We start from the raw sequence: 22,906 nt of genomic DNA on the forward strand, positions 1-22,906 counted from the left end.
AGGCACGAGGCATCTCTCGAACGGCCACAGTCTTCCTTTATTGGTGCTCCTCCATAATCTACAAATATCATTCATATTACACCAATGAAAGTGCATCCGTTCCAGCAGCACACCTATGTTTTGTTGAGTCTCTTGCTCATACCTATTGCCCTTATCATTTTCAAAACGTAAGACTCAATAGTTGCAAGTTCAACATGCATAATCACTCAAGCTCTAGGTCATCTAATTGAGCACTACAAATCACACATGAAAGTAACTATCAGCAATATATTTACATTACTTGAGACCTCCGTGTTCTACATAAGCCTTCTCCAAAATGCAAATCAAAACCTATATGCAATGAACCCCCGTGTCCTATTCTAGGAAGACAATCGGTGAGTACTCTTTACATTTGGTCATGACATCAATTACAATAGATTATTTGTGTTCCTACATTGCTACGCTTAACGTATCCAGCTCCGTAATAGTTTCTGTATTTGCAGTCATGGGCAAGTAATGATTGCAAACACTTACCATTTCCTACAACAACCTCTCGTGCAAGCATTCGGAAGGTAAAATACCATTAGAACCATTGTATATTACCTTACATTATCAACATTTATTGATGTAAATCGTGTCGCTTATGCACATAGGTAAGAATCCGATGGAACATGTTGAACACCCAATGCATAAACCACCATCAATGTGGGAGCAATCCCAACTATCCTCAGATAAACATGTTTCAAATCCTGACAAATACAAATATGCTCTTTTCTTCGAGCTTCCTCAGGCACACGCCCGAAAACAACTAACCGACCTCGTGGAACAAAGCATGATATTTTCTTGGGGCACATGGGATACGTAGTGGGACAACAACAATGCAAGCCAAGAAAAAAAATAGAAAAAAAAATATAAATTTAGTGTCATTTTAATCTCTCTAAGTGGATTGGTTTTTGAAAACATTTCGTCTTCATGTTTGTTTTTTTCTATTACTGATGCCAAATTTTGTACTGGTATTCGTAGTGATATTTTCTATTATCGTGTGTCAATTAATGACATAGTGATGTTTGGTATTTTTAATGTTGCTCATGACAACATTTATTTTGTAATTAACGATGTGACTACTAGAATTAGAACTAGTTATCATTACAATCAGACAACATTAATAACATTACTACTACAATAACTTGCAAATACAAACATCCAACAATAACGCAGTACAATCATAACGTTAACATCGAACGATGTTACTACACTTGATTTCTTAGCTTGAAACATTCATTGACCTTTATTTTCTACTATATTTATATGTATAAAACAATAAGAATAAGATAAGATACAACAATCATCAATTTTGATTTCACTTTTCTAATTTATTGTTTCAGTAACACAATTTCACCATCCCGATCCTTGATTTTTGAAATTTGTTGCTTCAATAGCTTAATTTCAGCATCCCAATTATTCAACTTCCTTAATAAGCTCGGGATAACATTTTTTGCTCGACTACACATTAACGTATTTTCTCACTGGAAAAAAAAAAAAAAAAAAAAAAAAACCACACAATGATTATATTTCTCTTTATATGTTTAACAAACAAACAACAACGAGTTTTGCAATATAAAAGCTAACCTACATTTGTTCAAAAAAATTCGATACCTTTGATGTGGAACAACAATTAAATCTTCTTCCAGGATTATCCAGCGTCCATGAAGTATACATTACAACTTTCATTCCGCAATGTCATTTCAAATCCAAAGGTGCTAAGCATGAGGTTCCACCGTTGCTCGTTCATATGTTTAAATACACGTAAAATTATAGCAACAAAAACACAAAATAAACTACTAAAATAATATAAAACATTTCACAACAAAAACTCGTTCTAAACTCCATGAGTGATGCGAAATTTTACAACAGAAAAACATTATAAACTAAAAACTTAAAAATTATTGCAAAATTTAAACTCACTTAAACTTTGTTGAAAATTCTCCATCAGCGCACTGGCGGGCGATGGCGGGGATGCCGTGCAACAGGGGTCGGCGGTGGATACGGGTGGACTCAAAGAGGATCGAGGATGGTTTCTTTTATTCCAATTGTGAGGGCTCCAATAACTAGTTCATGAGTTCATCCAATCGATGGGTGTGTTTGATGGGTGGAAGAATTTGTTTTATTCAAAATCATGACGGATGGGTTTGATTTGGGAATAATACATTTGATTCGATGGGTGGAAGAATGAGGTATTGGAAATCAAAGTGGTTGTGTTTGTTCTAGGGTTTAATTTGTAATTTGGTCCATTAGAAATAAAGTATTTGCAGTTTGATCCAACTGAGCTAAATGAAAAGAAAAAATGTTTTTAAATATAAATTTTCATATCATCAAACAGAGGTGAGGTCACGTCACTTGCCATATCAGTTTCGGCGATTTCTACGTGAGCACTGGCGAGGTCACGCCCACTCACATGAGGTGTGTATGCCTATTTTGGCACCCGATGACACTTTTGAGGCCTCAGATAGACTTATTATCCTTTATTGAGACATACATATATGGCATTTTAGTAATTTTCCCTTAGAGTATTTATAGAAAGATTTACAATCTTCTCATATCTCGTAAGGAGATAAATCCTTACCTTTTAAGGGAATCTTGTTTAAAATATGATTTTTCGTCAGAATAAGTTTCCCCAAAAAATTTAAGGTAACCTAAAACCAATCAATACAACATTCATTATTTCTTTAAATATTCAGTTCTTACATTTTGCAACATTATTGGACTATAGAAAGTAAGATGCACTGGTGATTTTGTTTTCCCTCAAAAAAAATATAAATCTCTTCTGAAAAAACTATGTTCTATTCTTATGTCACTTCAGATTGACTTGAATCAACGACTTGATTTTTTTTCGGCCTCACTCTTGAACTTTTTTAATGCTTCAATGACTTCATCTTTACTTTTCAACAAATAGAAATAGAAGTATCGTATACTATCATTTGATAAAAGTGATATAGTACTTTTTTCCTTATTTAGTTTTCATAAGCTTTCAATCATAAACAAAAATGTGAATTAATTTCATAAATTCAGTATTTCTTTCAATATTTAGAAAGACTTGTTTTTTCAATTTGACTTCACACAATCGTTACACTTGTGATCATTTTTAAATATATTTTTGTTTGGTTATTTGGTAATACATTATTCGTATTTAATTTACACATCTTTATCTTAGAATATTCAATTAATCGAATGACTCAACTTTATTCTACTGCTTATCGATTTGGTGTCAAACCATACATTCATTTTGAAAAGTCAATTTAAGAGATAACCTCAACCACGGAATTTCGTATATTTTTCCCTTATCATCGATTGGCCTAGGCCTTAGGTCCATGAGAAGGAGAGCAAGTTATATTTTATATTGTTCACATAATCTATTGATTTGTGCAGATGATATGTAATTTGCAATATATATAGAATAGAATGAAGTCAAAAATTATAGCTACCTCGTTTATATCAAAAGATAGATTTAATACTCATTAGACTAAGTGTGTGTCCAAGCCGAACTTAGGGTTTTAATTTACATAATAGAATCAAAGTAATACTTGCAATGAATCTGCATGAACGATTATGTGCAATGTTAATGTTGAATAAAACTAGCATAATGTAAATTTTAGTCTAAGAAAGCAATTAATCAAAGTCTAATGAGCGAGTGTGGTGATGGATCAAGTAATGCGAACATTAGTGCATGAAATGTGAGTGAATGAAGTTTGCGGGGTGTTATGAGAAGTGGGAGTGCATGATCTATATATGTAATATTTTATACCTCCCTTTAATCAGGATTAATTTAGATGACTAAGCAAGCCGACAAGTTAATTGAGTGGATCCCATATGATGTAATATTTTTTAAAAAAGTTGGGAGCATAGTGTCAACCGGATCCACTAGTTTGTTTGGTTGGACTATCATGTCTCTCTTTTGGATGGATTTGGAACAGCCAGTGGGGTTGTCATGGCTAATGGGTGGATTTTTGGTTGTCTGGTAATGGTCCAGATTAAAATTCGGGTTTTGGAATATTATTGGGCCAACATTAGTCCAAAGGTGACGATTTGGGCTTCCGGCCAAAAGTAAAAATTCAAGCTTTTTCGTTGGGCCGGTAATTATGAGGGTTGGATCCAAAATCACTGAGTCTACTCCAAATTGGGTCAAACAAAGTGATCGAGCCTGGACTACACAATGGTAAGGAGATCCATCCCAAGCCTCACATTAATAACGTGGGAATCCGCAGTCGCTACCCGAAAGTGCGCACTGGGTAAACCCACCGAACCTAATACCCTGCAAACTAGGCCCGATAAGGCAAGTCACACTAGGCGAACCATGCATGACAGGTGGACCTGGAGGTGTCGAGGTTTGAACCCATGACCTCACGGTCCAAGTTCGCTCCCCACACCACCAGGTCATCCCTTACGGGACTATTTTTATGGTAGTTTTAGTTTTACTAGATATAGTTTATATTTCTATTATGGTTTTATTTAGCTTCTAATTCCTTGTATATGGCCTTGTATCTATATTGTTACTTGTGATTAATATCTTGTGTTGCCGAGTGTTTCTCGCAGGTTTTCATCTAATAAAATAACAAAAACAAGTTATACTCACCCTCAATGTTTTTATATATATATATATTTATACATATATAATCTTATATACTTCCTCCACTAAAAATTATGCTTAAACTAATAATACAAAAAATAAAATAAAATAAAATAAGCATAAATTTAGGTGTCAGGAGAATTATCATATATACTACGCTTCATTTACCGTGTTAATTTGACTCAATCAACAAATATTTATAAAGGAAGTAGCACATATCAATATAATTGTTGTTGTGAAAATTCCAACAATAAAAGTAAAATTCGAAAATATATTTTGAACTTTTATGGTTCATGCCTGAGATTTAATATCCCTAAGTGCGAGGCCTAATTATGGTGAATGAAAATATAAAATGAAGACTGAATGCAAATTTGATCCCTTGTGAGATTTTTGAATCTTATGTGTCCTTATGTCCGCTGGGAGACTCTCTATATACTAGACAATTGAACCGTTGTTGAATTGCTCTTGATGGGTTACTAAAATCGTGCACCATCTGATGGTAGTTCTTGGCATCGTGGTCTCTCCGTTGGGGCAGTTACAATTGTTTTGGTCGGCCACTTCTTAGCATAGTTAGCATTCAGTTGTCAATTATATAGAGTTTCTTTCTTTGGCCACTAGTATTGTCTTCTGGTCGGCCTCTTTAACCCCTATAGGTTTGGCTTGATGGACTCCAAATTGGCCCAACCCCGGGACCACCTAGCTGGGCTGCACAGAAAATTTTGAATTTTGTAGGGATTAACAATAATATATAGTAAATTATATAATTACATGTGGTAAAATATAATTCTAATTTCAATACAATTTATTCTAACTCAATCAGCAAATATTCATAAAGAAAGCAGCATATTTTAATATAATATGTGGAAAATATTTTAATAGAAAATTAGATAATTATATGTAGCAAAATATTATTCTAATTTTAGCCCAATATATTCTAACTATAGCACCATAATACAAAAAACAAATTATACAACACATTACAATATATAACCAATATAACAAGTGTTAATTAATACAATATATTACATAGCATATTATATAATTATATGTAGCACAATATATGTTGATTTCAACATGAAATATAACTCACACAACACATTTTTATATAACACAATTTATGTTATTTGTTTGGTGATGAATTGCTAATTGTTTAAGTTAATGTGCTAATTTTGTAATGTATTATATATCTTCTGATAATATTCTAATTATATTTCAAATTAAGTTGATAATTTGATCAAAATCAGTACTGTGGCAGCACCCTAAATGCTTTGATACACTATATATAGCACTACCTATTCATCTATACCTTATCGATTCTAATAATATTCTAATTATATTTCAAGTTAAGTTGAGTTAAGTTGGTAATTTGATCAAAATCAGTACTGTGACAGCACCCTAAACGCTCCGATACAATATATATATATATATATAGCACTATATACCTTATCGATTTTACATATTTACATACATTGGGTGTGTTTACTTTTAAATATTATGATACGGATAATATTATATTATCAAATATAATCACATATTTAACATGTTTTAATTAAAATCCAGTATCTATTAAAGTTTGTTATAATAATACACTGCTTAAGAATAACTAATATATTCTACCTACATAAATTAGACTAATTTATCTCAAGTAATATTTGTATTAAAGTTTATACATAATTTATCATAAATTTTTAAATATTAATTCTAAAACTTTATTAGTTAAATTATTTTAAATAATGTTTTTATCGATGCATTTACTTATATTTTTATCGTCTATTAAAATATCAAGTTTAAAATAGTTTTAAAAAATTGAAAATATTTTAAATCAAAAATAAAATTATTAACGTATACATTTTTTTTTCACAAAATATTATATCAAGATAATATTTAAACAAAAATTCAAATAATATTGAATTTCAAATCAATTTTAAACTACAATTAAATAATTTCAATTTGTTAGTAAGTAGATATATATTAGGACCGATTTCAATCAATTTAGATTTCTAATCTATTAAAGTAAATATTTGAGTATCTTGGATGAAATAATACTATTATACATTTTAATCACCCAAAATAAACATACTCTATATACATTATTTAAACATAATCTATATACATTATTTATAGGTTGGGGCTACATTGTTAAATATAAAATTCAGCATTGTTTTGAACAGCACCAAATATACAAATAAACAATACATGATATTATTATTGGTGCCACCCATTTATATTAATATAATGCAAATACAACATATGATATAGTTTTACACAACACATGCAGCAATTCATTTTAGGATATGACATACTCTCTTATACATACACACAGAACATGTTGTGTGTAATAAAGATATATATTATTTATATATGTTATATGTGTTGATTTGGAAAATCAGCAATATCAACACTATAACCCTTCTCTTATTTACATGTTGGGTTACAATTTCAGGAAAAATACATTATTATCTTACAAATTATCACATCAATATATAATTTAAATCAAAAACTCAATTTCAAATCAAAACCATAAACCCATAATTTATACTCCCTTCGTCCCATATCAAACAGGTCATTTGGAGTTTTGTATTAGATTAATAAATAATAGTATTTTATTGATTAGTGGAAGTATACAAGAGATTTTAATATTTTTGTTCTTTTACTCTATGTAAAAAGTAATTGTACGTGTAATGATACATTTGTAATTTAAGTAAAAATTAAAGGTATTTAGATATTAGTGTATTACTGGAAAAAAAAATAGATACTTTTTAGTGGAGCGAACGAAAATGGTAAAAATGATATTTTGAATTAGAACGGAGAGAGTATAAAACTAACACTGTTGCAAAAATAATAGAAGATTAAAAAAAACACACAAAAACATCAAAATTTGGTGACCCATTTTGATCAAGATAATCTATGTTTGGGGTGGCCAAGCAAAATATTTGTACTAGTAATTTGATAGTGTTAAGTACAGATAAAATTCATCAAATATATATAGATGTCTAAGTCAAACTCTAGCACATTGAACTTCAAAAATAAGTCAAACAGTCAAAATCGACCATGCAACAAGTCAATACCGTTCAGAGCGTAAGGGATGGTCTGCTAGTGTGGGGGGTTAGACTTGTAACCGTGAAGTCATGAGTTCAAACCCGACGCCTCAGGTCACTTTGTCATATATGGTTCGACTAGTATAATTTATCTTGTCAAGCTTAATTTGCAAACTATTAAGTTCAACCGAAAGTTTATCTAGTGCGTACTTTCGGATAACTGCTCGTAATAATAATAATAATAATAATAATAATAATAAGAAACAAACAAACAAACAAAAGTATGATGTACTATTAGACATTATATTATGATGGTAATTTGATTTAATCAGTATGGCCCCTCCAATATAAGACATCTATTTGTCCCGTTAAATCTAAACTTTGTTTTGCAGCATTACGGATTTCAAATCTACAAATATTAGCTGTGAATTTAAAATCTATATTCAAACCACAGGAACCATTCGATTCAAGCCAGCGACATAATACATACAACACACAAACAAACAACACTAGTTTACAAGAAAACAACCGGAGGGAGAAGACCAAAATGAAATCAAGATTTCAGACACAACATTGGATCCATCCATCTGAATCTACAATCTACAATCGAAGAATGGTTCGGAGGGTGTCCGAGAGATTTTGGATGGTCTGCTGCTCCTGCACTGCTTGCATTTCCTGCAGGGGCATCTCTTCGTAACACCTACAAAACAACGAATTGAATTCACTAATATAAGATTGTCCAGTAGCAACAACTTGTTGGTGCCAAATATGAATGAATGAATGAATCAAGCTGGTTTTGGTACAACGCACATCTTGTGATACGCTAATGTCTGCGCTAGATTCATCAGAGTTGGGCTCGAATTAAGCCTCTGGCAAACGCTCGGTGGAAGGGGCACCTGTAATGAAAAAAAATTGTTCGACATAACCATAAAGATAACAAAAACTAGGCCGAGATTGAATGGGTTTGGTTTATGAAGATGAAAGATAAATGAAAACCTCGCTTTGTCTGCTGCTTCTACCCTTCTTAGGCTGAGCTTCTCCAGAGAACAGTTCTTGCATTGCTTCTACAGCTATGTTTCCGCCATCATCTTTGTGCCATCCGCTGAGCACGTTGTTGGACAAAAGGGCTATTGGGGATATGTCCGTTGCCCTCAGAAATGGGATCGGCACTGTGTTACCTGCAGTGTATATGGACCAAAGCTGGCCGCCAACACGGTGCAAATATAAAATGTGTCAAGAAAGAAGAGAAAAGACAAGAACTATGCCTGCCAATTGTCGTCTAATGATCAGAAAACAGTTATGAAATATGGGAATGCCACCTTGTCCAATGCCTTTCGACTGACAGTGTCGCTACCTACTGGAGTATCTGTCGAGCTGGGAACAGTGCCCATATTCTCTTGATCTTTTGCGGATTGATTTTTTGCAGGTAATTGCAATCCTGCAGGTTGCGTGCCGGCACTGGGACATAGACAAGTTATTGAACAAGTTAGGATATGATGAAACAATTTATAACAAATGACATTTAAAGAATGTCGAAGCCAAGAAGTTGTATCAAAATTAACAGATATGAGTTTGAGGGAAAGAGAAATGAATACACTGAGTCGATTGATATATCCCCAGGCAAGCTGATAGAAGCACTTCTAACTGGTCCAGGCGCAGAAGATGAATCATCTGTTTTTGATACTGGCAGACTAGATGTTTTAACAATTTCAACTCTGTCGTGAACTATAACTGTACTGAAATCCCCTGGTAAAGAAAATTCTGATCAGGGAAACTGGCATCAAATAAAATTTAAATCTCTAATCATAAAAGAAATAATCAACCCATATTCATATAGAAAATAATTGCTTCAACATTTCTCGTCACTGTTTTGGGTATACTCCAAACCATTTCCTTAAATCCATCAGTTTGTGCAGCAATGTAACCAAGGTTACCTTAGAAATTGGGAGCTGAATACGTACTGGTGAAATAGGATTAACAGTTGAAAAACTAGTAGTCATGCTTGCTGTGTTCACTACATGATATGGAATGAAAGCTAGTTTTATAATTCATATTTGGGCTAGTTATACCTATTAATTAATGCTTAATTCAATTACATGACTTTGTTCTGACAGATCCAATTGGTTGAAAATGTGCACGCCACTAATTTATGTATTGATTTAGGACTTCATACAGAAATCCGAAAAATCATCATAAATACAGGAAAAGCTAACAGTGTGAGAGACGTGGTGATAGATTACCATCAGTAGCAGCTTGTGTGCCATCAGGGGAAGGGGAAGCCTGCTTATCATTTATACTAACACGAACTGCCCGAGCAGTACTACCATCCTGAGGTCTAGATGGAACAGTGCGGACAATGGCTTCTGTAGTTTTCGAAGCTTCTGGAGGCTGCAAAAAAGAATAATAGGCATGAAATAAAATCACAGGGACAGCAAAGTCACCTTCAGCAATTATATGAAAAAGGTATGGAATTCGATCGTGGTAGCTGACAACTGAGCTCCCAAATTCACATGAAATATATATATATATATGTTAGTTCTACCAATTCTCTTGGAAGGGTAGTGTCTGATGCAACATCCCTAGCCTGCATGGCCCTGACATGCCTCGCCATCTCAATCTTCGGCAGCATTGCTGATGCGCCACTACGACATTTTTCAATGAATTTGTGCTATCCATGCAAATAGCAAAAAATATGCACAAGAATGATGAAAAAAGGATAAAGTTAATAACTTGGAATGCACACCCTTCGGTGTTCAAAAAGCATGGTGTTAAATTAGTGTAAAAGGGTGGATTAGATACCCGTAGCATCACACTATCACAAATACCTTCAGCATTTCAGCTGCTGTAGGCCGAAGTCTTGGGTCTTTCGTCAGGCATTTTGCAATGAAATCATGGAACACCAGTGACCTGCAATAAAAAGTGATCAATTTCCAGATGACAGTAGATATCATCAAACTAAACCAAAAAAAAAGAAAGACTACAATTTTAATTTCTCAAGCATTGTCGCAAAGACTACTAACGAAGTGAGGTAGTGGATTTTTATTATTCATATAACCAATAGTTTGCCAAAAATTGAAAATTAGACAATTGCAAACATGGGCGATCAAGAAAATATATAGTAAAAGGAAGAAAAGGAAACAACTATAATAATTTGTACAGGTCAACACTAATCATATTATGTATTCCACATATAACTCAATTTAGATAGATCTTTAGCTTTAAAAATGTCTCTTGCTAGAAAGGAATTTGGCTTCTTACAGGATATAGTACAAAATAGCAAAAGATACTGCTTTACAGGAGAATAGGCAGCAATTTACATATCCCATTAAGTAATCATCCACGACAAAACAATCAGAAATAGAAAATATATATATTAAAACCTAAAGATGGATTAAAAGACAAACCATTTCTCTTTATCCTCGAGCATTGGAGCAGGTTCGATAGAAATCATAAACAATACCTACAACAGGTGTTGCAATATAGAATCAATGTCATAAAAATGAGATGCAGCAAAGGAAAAGTTCAGACAATTAGCCTTAATATCTGCATACGCAACAAATTGGTTGGCAAGCCTTGCTTGGGAGAACACTTTTGCAGCAGCTAATTCAGAGAATCCAATGTACACAATTTTGTTCTCGGTTAATAACTAATGAATTTCATGCCAAGAGATTATTTAACTTCTTTAATGCAAATTGTGAAATACATAATTAAAATGACAAGCAAAGCAGATCACAAAACACTGCATGGATGCAAAGCATATCGCAACATAGGCACCCCAAAGCAATCATATGGGAGAATGGCAAGTGAATGGATTCTCATTTCCCAGAACTCAGAAGCATTCCACATCTTGGCAGGGTTCTCAGTGTGTACATTTCATCACACATAAACACATATTATATACCAAAGAAAAAAACACAATGAAAAGGCCCTCTGAGATAAATGCATCATAACAAAGGTTTAGGCAAACAATGGCAGAGCATGGAAACAACCAAGACTCCAGAAACACATTACTGACTCAGAATTAGACCATACTGATTCACTTTGACACAAGATATGCAACAATGGAGTCTTTGCATACATTACTATGACAAGATATGCAGATCAAAGTACAAACTAGTGTAAGAAACAAGTGAGATAAAGACAAAATGATACTTACTCTCATAGGATGAACAGTTGCTCTCGGAGGAACTCCCTGGAAAAATATGTTCAACAGTCACCAATTTAGCTTAGGATTGAGAATTGGCACCTACTAGAATGGGGTAAAAATAAATTTCCATGAAACCAGAGCAAATTGATAAGCATACCTCTGCCATTTCAATGGCAGACACTCCAAGAGCCCACACATCTACCTGAGAAAGAAATGAAAAAAGTAAGGGTTTGTTTGGTTTTTGGTTTCAAAACCAAAATTTCACTATTCATCCGACACAATTCTTGATAAAAATACATTATTTCATCTCACAAAACATCACATCAAAATACTATTTAAACCAATATTCAAATCAAACCTTCAATTTCAATCTTAAACAAAACACATCCTAATATTTCAGAAAATGATATACCTGAGTATGAAATATAAAAATTAAGACTTTACATGTGTAAACTTTAGTTCCAAAAAAGTGTAACCAGACTGACAAATGACATACCTTTCCATCATAACGACTTTCTTGAATAACTTCAGGAGCCATCCAATGTGGAGTTCCAATGAACTGAAAAGAAAAAAATATTGCATACATATATATATATATTATGTATGTATATATGTAATATATTAAGAACTTGCTTGAAAATAAATTCCAAAAACTAATATTTGCAACAGATTAAAGGATTTGGATAGAAAAATTGGAGGCCCCATTACATATATATATATATATTGTTTCTCATATAGCCTTTAAAAAGGGCTAAGATTGATCTCTCAGGGAAAAAATATGACGGGAAATCAAGTTGACGTTAAATTTTCCCCATGAACACAACTCATAAAGATAATTCCCATCACAACTACCAAAACACTATGTTACATATTCCTTTCCAACTTCAATCCCAATTATACACAGTGCTTGAAATTTTAGCCTGCCTTCCAACTAAATGGATCAAGAAATTAGTCGGAAATAGGTATGCATCAGATGTCCTGCAAGCTGAAGCAAATATAAAACCAGATGCAAAAAGGCGAAGTACAATCGTTTGATATTTGATGGCAAAGAAATGAAGAGAGTGAGAAGAAATAAACCAATCTCATGATCAGGTAGGCTAGTGTAAAGAAATAAGTTTACCGTGTTACGCTTAGACATAGTTCTGGTCAACTGTGCAGCAACTCCAAAATCACCTGTAATTGTTTTTTGCTCTTAGAGGGGATGGCATGAATATCAAATCAATATTGCAGGAAATCAATTATGAATCAACATATCCTTTCTAACTGACTCCCATGGTCAAACCAACAGGCAGAGTGCCCAACACCTGGCCCCTCTGGTGCAAAATTTTAGGGCAATATGGTGAATGCAAGTCACAGAATCATCATAATATGACTTACCCAATTTAACTTCTCCTTGCTCAGTCAACAAAATATTACCACCTTTAATATCTCTATGTACCTTGAAAATTGAATGCAGATACGACAGACCCTGCATGGGAGGTAGAACATAAGAAGCAGTCAAACAAATATATGCATTGAATGTTTGTGTATGAATCAACCTTCACCACATCATAACCTTCTTCGTAAACAGATATAAGCAGCAAAAAACATCATGTTTAACTTTGAAGGCAAGAGAGGAGCAGTAACATAAAGGACATACTTAAAAGAACCAAAATCAAATTATAAATTAAATGCAGTCTGCGACTTTCCACGAAATGTTATCCCCTGAAACAAGATGCACCAACATTTTGGCAGCTACTGCTCATAGTACAGCAAATAGTAAGCCAAGAATTTAGTTAGCTACACAAATATTGCTACCTTCAATGCTTCTCTGCATATATATGCTATTTGATACTCCTCAAGAGGCTCATCAGTGACATTAATCAAGTCAGCGACACTTCCACCTCCACAGTACTCCATTACTATCTGCCAAGAAAAAAAGAATTGAATTTTTAATGTTTGACGCAACATGAATCCAACATTTATCCTCTGATTCACAGCCTTGGTCAATGTTTTACACAGAACTACGTGGGTATAGAGACTCCATCTTTCTCATACCCAGAGAAATTCTTCTCCTTGGTAGCTCCCAAGATAGCGAACAACATTAGGATGACTACATTGCTGCAACATCTCAATTTCACCACGAATTTCTTCATATCCCTCTTCCTGGAGAGGTGTAGCATGTCATTTTAGAATATTCTATAGTAAAAAAAGAAAATTTACTGATAACAAGTTATAAGCATACCCCTTCAGATAAGGAGATCACTTTGATAGCAACTAATTCTGAGGTCCTTCTATCTCGCGCTTTGTAAACTGCCCCATATGAACCTTTCCCTATTTATAGAGCAAACACTTTCAATCATCTTAATTCTTAAATTCATTGATCAGTTCATAACACAATAAATACATATGTATACATCAAGTAACCAAAAGTTCCTTCTCGTGACAGAAAACTCTTGAGAATTATTTTCTTCTACTTGCCATATAGTACAATAGTCTCTCAACTAGTAGGTAAAGCTACACAAAACCGCTAACGTAATACATCACCCAATTACAAACTGAGCTCTTTAAACTTCAAAAATAGTTTGTTATCAAAGTACATGTGAACAGTAGGTTCGAGATAAAGCAGCTTCCAGTGCTCCTCCATTCCAAGGAAAATATAACTATAGTATTATTGGTTTCCAAGGGAATAAACGTGAACCTGACTCATATCAATCTTGAACAAACACAATAATGGTAGACCTAGCAAAGAAATCTCAAATACACACGGCAGATGCATCATTTAAATTAACTAAACCAAATTAACTATCATTCGCAACATTGAATACATAAAATGATTTACAAAAATACTACATCGCAATCATTGAAATGTATATCATTGCAATATTTACTTCAGATCGCTAATCCACTTTCTAAAATTAGGAGGAAAACAAAATAAAAGGCATCCCGCTTACGAAAATTAGACAAAATTTCAAACCCAACGGCAGATGCATAATTTAAAATTTGTGTCCATATGAAACACACTACCACATATCATATGTCAGCAATAGATTTATAATTCCAAGCTCAGACTCCTACATAAGCACATTATATCATCAAATACACAGCCACAATCGAGGAGAACAAACTGAATTTTTTACCAAGTTCATGGAGCAACTCATACTTGGTAGAAGGATCCTCCATGGTTACACATTCAGGTATCGAGCTTGATGACACCTTTTCACTCCCCGGATGCCTCGACAGTGCAATCCCACCTGCACCACTCCCCTCACCACCACCACTGCTTTTCCTTCGGCTTCTATTCCCCATTGCTCCAACCTCCCCCACCCTCTGCATACTCTCTACAGCCATCTTCATCGTCTCCCCTCCGCCACCACCAGCTCCTCTCCTCACCATCGTTCCCATCCTGTCCTCATCGTCCTCGTCCTCTTCTTCTTCATCATCTCTTCTCCTCACTACAAATGTTGAAAACCCCCCTGTATTCTCCTCCTCCTCCTCCTCCTCATCCTCACTCCCAATCTTGTCTACAGGGCTTCTCCTCTCCCGAAACGGAGCTGCAGCCGCGCTCCGCGGCTTCGTATACCGTGGAGAAACATTATGATTCCTCCGAGAGTAACTCGATCTCCTCCGATCGGTTTTTACAATCATAGTTCTAGATATAGATGCACCACCAGCATCGTCGGAGCCGGAGTCGGAGCCGGAGCCGGAGATATCATCGCCTCCAAGGCCGAAGTCCTTGGGAAGACGCTTGAGTAAAGGAGGAAGAGACTCCTCCTCTTCAACGACATCGTCCTTGTACACCGTCGTGGCGTAGATGTCCGGGTCGACTTCAGGCTGAACCGATGCAGCGTTGCCTTGGCTGTGAATCACTGCGGAGGAGTAGGCGTCCGAATTCTTCGGCGCGGCCCTCCGTCCTCGCCGTGAAATGGGCGAGTGCTCCATTTTTAGTCCGCGTTGTCTTTACTGTACGAACTGGAAAGTGGACTGTGGAGGGGAATGGAAGGGAAGCGAAGATTAAGGAGGTCGTCCAAGTTTTGCTCCACAGTCTAAAATCGTCATTACACGATCTACACCATATACTGACTTGTATAATTTATTTTTATTTTTTATTTTTCTTCTTCTGGTTTTTCAAAATATAATTATACATTTTAATTATATTTTAATATAAAATTTTTAAATTTTAATTAAATTATTTAATTATTTTAATTTTAATTTATAATTATTTTTACTATCAATAATTATTTTTATTAATATATTTTTTAATTATTTATTAATTATATTTTAATTAAATTCTCATGTCTACTCTAATACAAGCTTATACAAATTTAAAAAATTTAATTGAAATTTTATAGGATGATTCCGTGGATGCATTTACTTTGTATGATTATATCAGTAAAATAAAAAATAATAATATTGTATATTTACAATAATTGTGTTTTTGTTTAGAGGATTTTTTTTCGAAAATCTACTAGTTATTAAATTTTTCTCTTCAAAAATATTAAATTAAACATATATTTATTTATTTTTTTATACATCCTTCGTCCCGCTATATTGTCTATATTTTTATTTTAATTCGTCTCATTTTTTATGTTACTTTCTTTTTGAAAAAAAGTTATACAATTTGATTTTATTTTAAATTTTTTTAATTTATAATTTCTTAAATTTTAATTAGACTAATTAGTTATTTTAATTTTAATCTATAATTATTTTTACTAATATATTTTTAATTATTTACTAATTATACCCCTTCTAAATTTTCGTGATGCATATATGATAATCGGAACGGAGAGAGTTTACATCCAATGTATGCATTGTAGATTGTGAAATTATTATGGTATGCATTATTCATCACTCAATGCATGTACTACTCTACTGGTAAACGAAAGTAGAATGAATCAAAATCTGCATTTAAATATGAATCTTAATTTGAATGTGATTGATCTGAATATGCAATTAAATTTGTTGTATTACCACTGTTTTGTCTTCTTATTTTTTCACTTAAGTACTTCCTCTCATTTCATTTCCAGCTTTTCAATTTCATGAAAATGAATAAAATGAATGAATAATAGTAGTTAAAAGACACATGCATAATGGTATTTTATTGTTAAATTGTGGTATATTTTTATTGATTGTGTTATGTTTAATTTTGTTGTTTTACAAGAGAGAAATGACTAAACATGTTCCGATGTATTCAGTCCCAAATAAATGGCTAAGTTGAATAAGTTACTAAAGTCCAAAAATAAAGAAGTCATTCTATATTGAGAAGTCATGTTTTTAGGGTCTTTTATACGTTAGAAAAACAAAAATAATAGTGAGTCATTACTTCACTTAACGAGAAATTGAGACATTGAGAAAAAATATTTTGTTTTTTTAGATGGGGCGGAATGACATTATCGATAAAAATGTTGCTCGAGTATATGTGCTCCCACATGGTTTGGTAAAAATCTCATATCTTTAGTAAAGTCTTCGAACTATTATGGTGAAATTTATGAAATTAGCCAGCGGTTCGAGCTTAATACAAGAAATTCTACGGTAGTCCATAATTCTTGGTTATTAGAGATATTAGAATCTTCTACATAGCACCGTCCTATTGACTTTTGGAGATTTTATGTCCTATATTTTTTGTCGACGTTATTAGTTCCATCTACATCTTTATGTATAAATAATAGATTCTTAGGGTTCCTTGTTCTTCTGGCGATACTAAAGATATAATTGGGCTACTGTTATAAAAGACAAGTTGGTGAATTCAATAATTTAAGTGTAAATTGGTGGATAACAAAAAATTAACTTGTAGACCAATGCATATCTTCTAATAAGTGTTTGAAATGTGTCAATATAATATGTACATACATATTTTTGTATTTTTCTCTAATTTTTTTTGTTATTTTCAACATTTATTTTACGATCTAATTGATCGTAAATTATGGGACTAGGAACTTTATTTGCTCTTTTAAGAAACACATACACTTGGCTGATATGATTCATCATTTTTGGAAGCTTCCAATTGAAACTAAAAATAAATTGGCCAAGGAAAATAAGGTATGTGTTACATATTATATTGTAAAGTATGTGCTACATTTTATATTATAAGGTGATGGACATGTAAAATTCCAAATGATAGATCTAGATAGGCATCTTGTTTCCCATTACGTAAGACTAGAAGGTTTCTTGTTTCTTAACATTTAAGACCTGAAGTTTATTTCAGCTGATTTTGTGTAGAGAACATTATTGTTTTTTCTTTGCCATACGTAATCTAAAAATATATATGTTTGCATTAGAAAATTAGAAAAAAAAAGACTTCTACTATGTTAAGAACTAATATAGTATTTTTATCTTTTAGGAAAATAAAAGTGCTCGATAATTTTGAAAATTTAAAACAAGCCTACGAGCGCAAAAAGGAAGCATTGATTTTAAAGTTGGGTACTTTTGTCAAGAAAATGAATTAAATAAGAAACTTTTGGTTGTAAAGCAAGAGATTGTAGAAATTGAGGATGAATTGTATTTTCTTATTGCTAATATTTTGGAAAATGAAGCATTGGCTAACAAAAATTAACACAAAAATCATCATGTTGAAAATGTAATTTATAATAAATGAAATTTATTAGTATATTATTTAATTTAATGAATGAAATATATTTATTATTTTTTATATATTGATAACATTTTATTTGTAGATTCTACTTATATAAATAGTTCAATCCACAATGAGGTTTTGTTATCTGATCTATGATAATTTTTTATTAGTTTTGATATTGTTATTAGTTATATTTTTAGATTTTTTATATGGAATAATAAGTATGTTATATGATATTTAAGATTTCATATAATTAAAGTGTTTTGATTAGGGCTGAAACTTTGTTATTTGACTTCCAATAAGATATATTGTGTGTGCATGCACTAACTGATTTCGAAGCTTATGGTGAAATAATTGTGTTTGACAGAAATAACTACATGCAAATTGAAGAAATATAAAGCTTAACACCAGGGCAATATATTATAGACACCACAATTGATTGTTACGCTCACTTTTTTAACCGGAGAGAATTTGGATGAGCGGAGACAAATAAGAAACCAATGACTCGGTTTTTCTTATCAAGTATATTGACGGTATAAATTATTTAGTTTAATATATTTATAATTTATATTACTATTGACATATTTATATTTTCACTATTAATAGTTAATTACACTACATGAAGTACAAAATAACCGTCTCGGATAAAGAGACAATCATTTTATCATGGACTCCGTACTTAAAAAAAAAAAAGTTATCTTGGGAAAAAGAAGTGTGCATTTTTAGTTGATTATGTAAGTATACGGGATTGTATTTATTTTATATAGAATGTTATGTTATTTGGTAACTAACATAATAGCCTTGTTATCTGACAATATTGGTTGTTGTTGATATGTTACTTCGTTAACAAAACTAATTTGTGTTACTAAGATATGATGTTGAAGTGTTATTCATTGATTTGAAAATGACTCTTTTATTTAGGTTGATTTTGAATGACTTGTTTAGCTAAGTAAGGAATTCAAAATGTTCAATTTCAGTATATTTAGGATGAGAATTGAAATCTTTTATACAATGTCTAGTTTTTATTTATTTATTTAATTTTGTAGTTTTTCTTCTCTCACTATCGACATGAACATTGGGTGCTCTTTTGTATTGATATATCAAGACATAAAATATGGTATTTTAATTTACTTAACCCCAAAGAAGGTTTTATTAGTGACAAACCAACAATGAAAAATTTGTCGTATTATTTTAGAACTACTGTTCAACATCATTCAGCTAATGACCGGTAGGAATGGAAGTTTTGAATATATTTTTCTTAAGAATTCAATGCTTGTGGTGTATTGACTAATTGTAGGTGGAAAGGAAGTTTTGAATTTGTTTTTTCTAATCACATCCTACAGCCAGATACTTGTTCCTGTGGTATAATGGTAGCTTTGTACATAAATGACTTCAATGGTCATATTGCGAATAGTGTCTTGGAGTAATTCAGAGATGTGAATATTTTGAATGCAAAAAGAGCAAAGCTATGTGCTGAGTTACTTGCAAAATGCTAATGAAAAGAAATCTAATTTGCTGGACATATTAAGAATTTACAACGAACAAAATAAACATGTGAAGAAATAGAACTGTAAAAAGAATATATTTAGAAGAAGATTAAGGCCGGAATTTGTGATTTTCTATAACTATTTAGTATATTTAGAATATCAATTAACAAACACAAAACAATAAATAATTAATGTATAATTATATCAAATAAAAAATTAATAAATAAATATTGAATAACAAATATCAAGATCTTATATATAAATAACAAAGTTACAAAACTTCTTTGATTAAAAAAAACTTATATATCTCATATCACAAAGAAGTAATAATAATTTATTATCGGAATATGCTAGACCCACGTTCATTAATTCAGTCGCTGGCACATAGAAGCAACATTTTCCATCTTTTCACCCCTCATACAAAGATGCAAACTTATAAAAATATTAACAAACTGGTAAATATAATTATTTTTCATATATAAAAAATAAAAAATAAAGACAAAAACATAACATCAAATGCATTTTCATTTATATATACAAAAGCTCAAATTTTGTTTTCAATTGATGGAAACAAATCTAACTCTTTTATGCCACTTGTGGATCAATTCATTTTTTTCAATTTAGTCTTTTTTATGTTTCGAGCTTGTTTTGGTATTAACACTAACTTTTTTTTTTTTTACTTTCGAAAAAACTGCATTGTTAATTTTCTTTCTCTTTTCCAATCAATTTTCTGTAATTACTTGGTCAACAGAATTAATGGTGTTATTTGTTGATTGGACAACATTTTTTACAATTCAATGAAGCTCAAAGACAAAATTGTCATACAGTTTTTTTATCGTTACTTATTTCACTTGTACTTACCATCATCAAACACAAATTTTTGTATCTTGCATTATAATCATCCCCACTTTGATAATCAGAAACTGCCAAATCTAAGTAAGCATTTTTCCTTGCATCTTTTGTCAATCTTTTCAAAATATAATGGTTTGAGATAAACACAAAATTTTCCAAACTCGTCGCATTATTAACATCCATCACTTAATGCATGGGAACATAAGATTCATATATTGATGAATATATTGCAGTCACAATGTATTAGTCGTCGTCCAAAGTCCACCGTGACATTATGCACCTTAGCTTTCATATTGATTTGAATTTGTTTTTTGGACAACATAGTGTTGAACATCAGTTTGAAAATATACATTTGTCACAACTTTTGTAATATATACAAATTATTTGTTGTACTCTTCATTAAAGATCTTGCACACTGATAGTGTGTAAAGAACAACAACTTATGTAACCATCTTATTGTATAAAAAATTGATTGTCTGTTGACGGTCATTGCACTTCATTTCTTCAACTATCGACCATCATTTCAAATTAATTGAAAAATTGTAGTAAATTGTGTTTTGATTGCAAACACTTTTTGACGACCCCATTTACTGATTCACTAAGTTGGATAGTTATCATTTCTATTGTGAACTGTTGCATCATCCATTTATGAGCTCCATTTATGCCTCAATGTATGTATTAAATATATCCATTTATGAGCTCCATTTGAAAAGCATAATGATAGCATTAAAGACCATTCTAGATCGAACTATCGCTTATTGTTGACACAATATGTTAGCTCGTGGAAAAATCTTGCAATACTACAACATAGCAAAAAAATAGTGTTATATAACATAATATGTTATATCTACTATGCATACCATTAAAATAATATTAGTAGACCCTTATTCGATGAAATTAATAATATTATCACACAACAAACATGTTAACATTGAAATATATATCTAAAACGATCATAAATATTACCTATATGCTTTACAAGTTTTTTTTTTAGCATTTTTCAATATATGTCAAGTGCAAAATTCATGATATGCCAATGACATTGTATGAGCTGAAGATATTGCTCTATCTTAATATGTAAAAATTATATTTTACATTTAATAAAGATATTTGAATAATCATTTAAATATTTGTTTCATATCTAACCTTAAAAAGAAAAAAAAAACACATTTTTATAATTAAGTATTTATTTAGTTTTTGCAGGTTGATATTTAAATATTAATTATTATATTAAAATATATTATAAATCAAAGAAAAATGATAAAACTATTTTGTTTTTAATTTGTAAAAAAATTATATAAATAAAATGACTCAAATGCAATATATATAAATAGGTGTTGATATGATATTTTGAATTTAAAATTAATTTTTAGTATAATATAAAAAATAAAAATTAAGTGTTTAATTTGATATTTTTTGAGAAAAAAAAATGGGATTAATAGTATATTTAAAATTCAATCCCCAAACAAACACAACCCGTTATTACTTGGAAGAGACTCCTCCAGCCGTTTGTTCCATTCTAGTTGCTCCACCAAACGCCACATGTTCCGCCGGAGCTCAATAGTCGGGGTAGATTTGTTGTCCGGTGAATGATGGCTCGTGCTGGAGGAATAACGAATAGGAATTGCGGTGCAAGCCGACTGGGAGAATCGGGAATTCATTTCCCACATCTCTCTCAACATTCGCCGCCTCTTTGATTTCCTCCTGCAATTTGGTACTTTCTCGTTTTCGCCTTTAGATCTCGTTTGGATTTGTGTGACACTTCCTGTGTTGACGTTTTGTTTGATGTATGTTTGTGTAGAGTCGACTATGAAGAATAAATTGGCGAATTTGAACGAGAAGCTGGACACTTTGGAGTGGCGCTTGGAATTGCTGGAAGTACAAGTCAGTAATGCGACAACCAATCCCGCACTTTTTAATTCCAGTTGATCTTAAACTAATTCTCGTTCTTCTGCTGAAATTTCAAATCAAATTATTAAAGTGTGGGGACTGACTGTTTGGTTTTTATAGTTTTCCGTTGTGGAATAATATCTTGTTTTTGTTGCTTTCATATGTATATTGATTAAATTGTGATTTTCATACGATGTAGATATAAGTTGCGTTTGACAATTAGCTGATAGTTTTTAGTTGTTAGCTGATTCAATTAGCTGGTTTGACTAGCTGATTCAATTAGCAGTTTGTATTAAAGTGTTTGGTAAAACAACTGTTTGACATTAGCTGTTTATA

At 32.0% G+C, this 22,906-nt stretch overlaps 1 protein-coding gene and 1 pseudogene across 1 annotated transcript; one reads left to right on the forward strand and one right to left on the reverse strand.

Annotated features, from left to right (window-relative positions):
* Positions 1-7,944: 7,944 nt before the first annotated feature.
* LOC127242225 (serine/threonine-protein kinase 1-like) lies at positions 7,945-15,800 on the reverse strand. Its single transcript, XM_051261687.1, has 18 exons — positions 14,908-15,800; positions 14,013-14,101; positions 13,826-13,933; positions 13,586-13,693; positions 13,166-13,256; positions 12,909-12,961; positions 12,285-12,347; positions 11,946-11,990; positions 11,798-11,833; positions 11,046-11,101; positions 10,467-10,548; positions 10,184-10,309; positions 9,882-10,029; positions 9,237-9,387; positions 8,961-9,099; positions 8,638-8,841; positions 8,452-8,537; positions 7,945-8,341 (listed from the first exon to the last, which is right to left on the reverse strand). The coding sequence occupies exons 1-18, from the start codon at positions 15,707-15,709 to the stop codon at positions 8,242-8,244; spliced, it is 2,487 nt and encodes an 828-aa protein (XP_051117644.1). The 5' UTR covers positions 15,710-15,800; the 3' UTR covers positions 7,945-8,241.
* Positions 15,801-22,272: 6,472 nt separating this feature from the next.
* On the forward strand, positions 22,273-22,609 carry LOC127242086 (protein BRICK 1-like; annotated as a pseudogene).
* The last annotated feature ends 297 nt before the right edge of the window (positions 22,610-22,906 follow it).

The sequence above is a fragment of the Andrographis paniculata genome, unplaced genomic scaffold (assembly GCF_009805555.1).
Source record: "Andrographis paniculata isolate CXL003 unplaced genomic scaffold, ASM980555v1 Contig86END, whole genome shotgun sequence".
NCBI classification, from domain to species: Eukaryota; Viridiplantae; Streptophyta; class Magnoliopsida; order Lamiales; family Acanthaceae; genus Andrographis; species Andrographis paniculata.

Coding starts and splice junctions, on each gene's coding strand:
- LOC127242225 (XM_051261687.1), bottom strand. CDS start 15,709: ATGGAGCACTCGCCCATTTCACGGCGAGGACGGAGGGCCGCGCCGAAG. Junction 10,310..10,466: donor CAGCAGCTGAAATGCTGAAG/GTATTTGTGATA, acceptor TTGCATGGATAG/CACAAATTCATTGAAAAATG. Junction 10,030..10,183: donor CTACCCTTCCAAGAGAATTG/GTAGAACTAACA, acceptor TCTTTTTTGCAG/CCTCCAGAAGCTTCGAAAAC.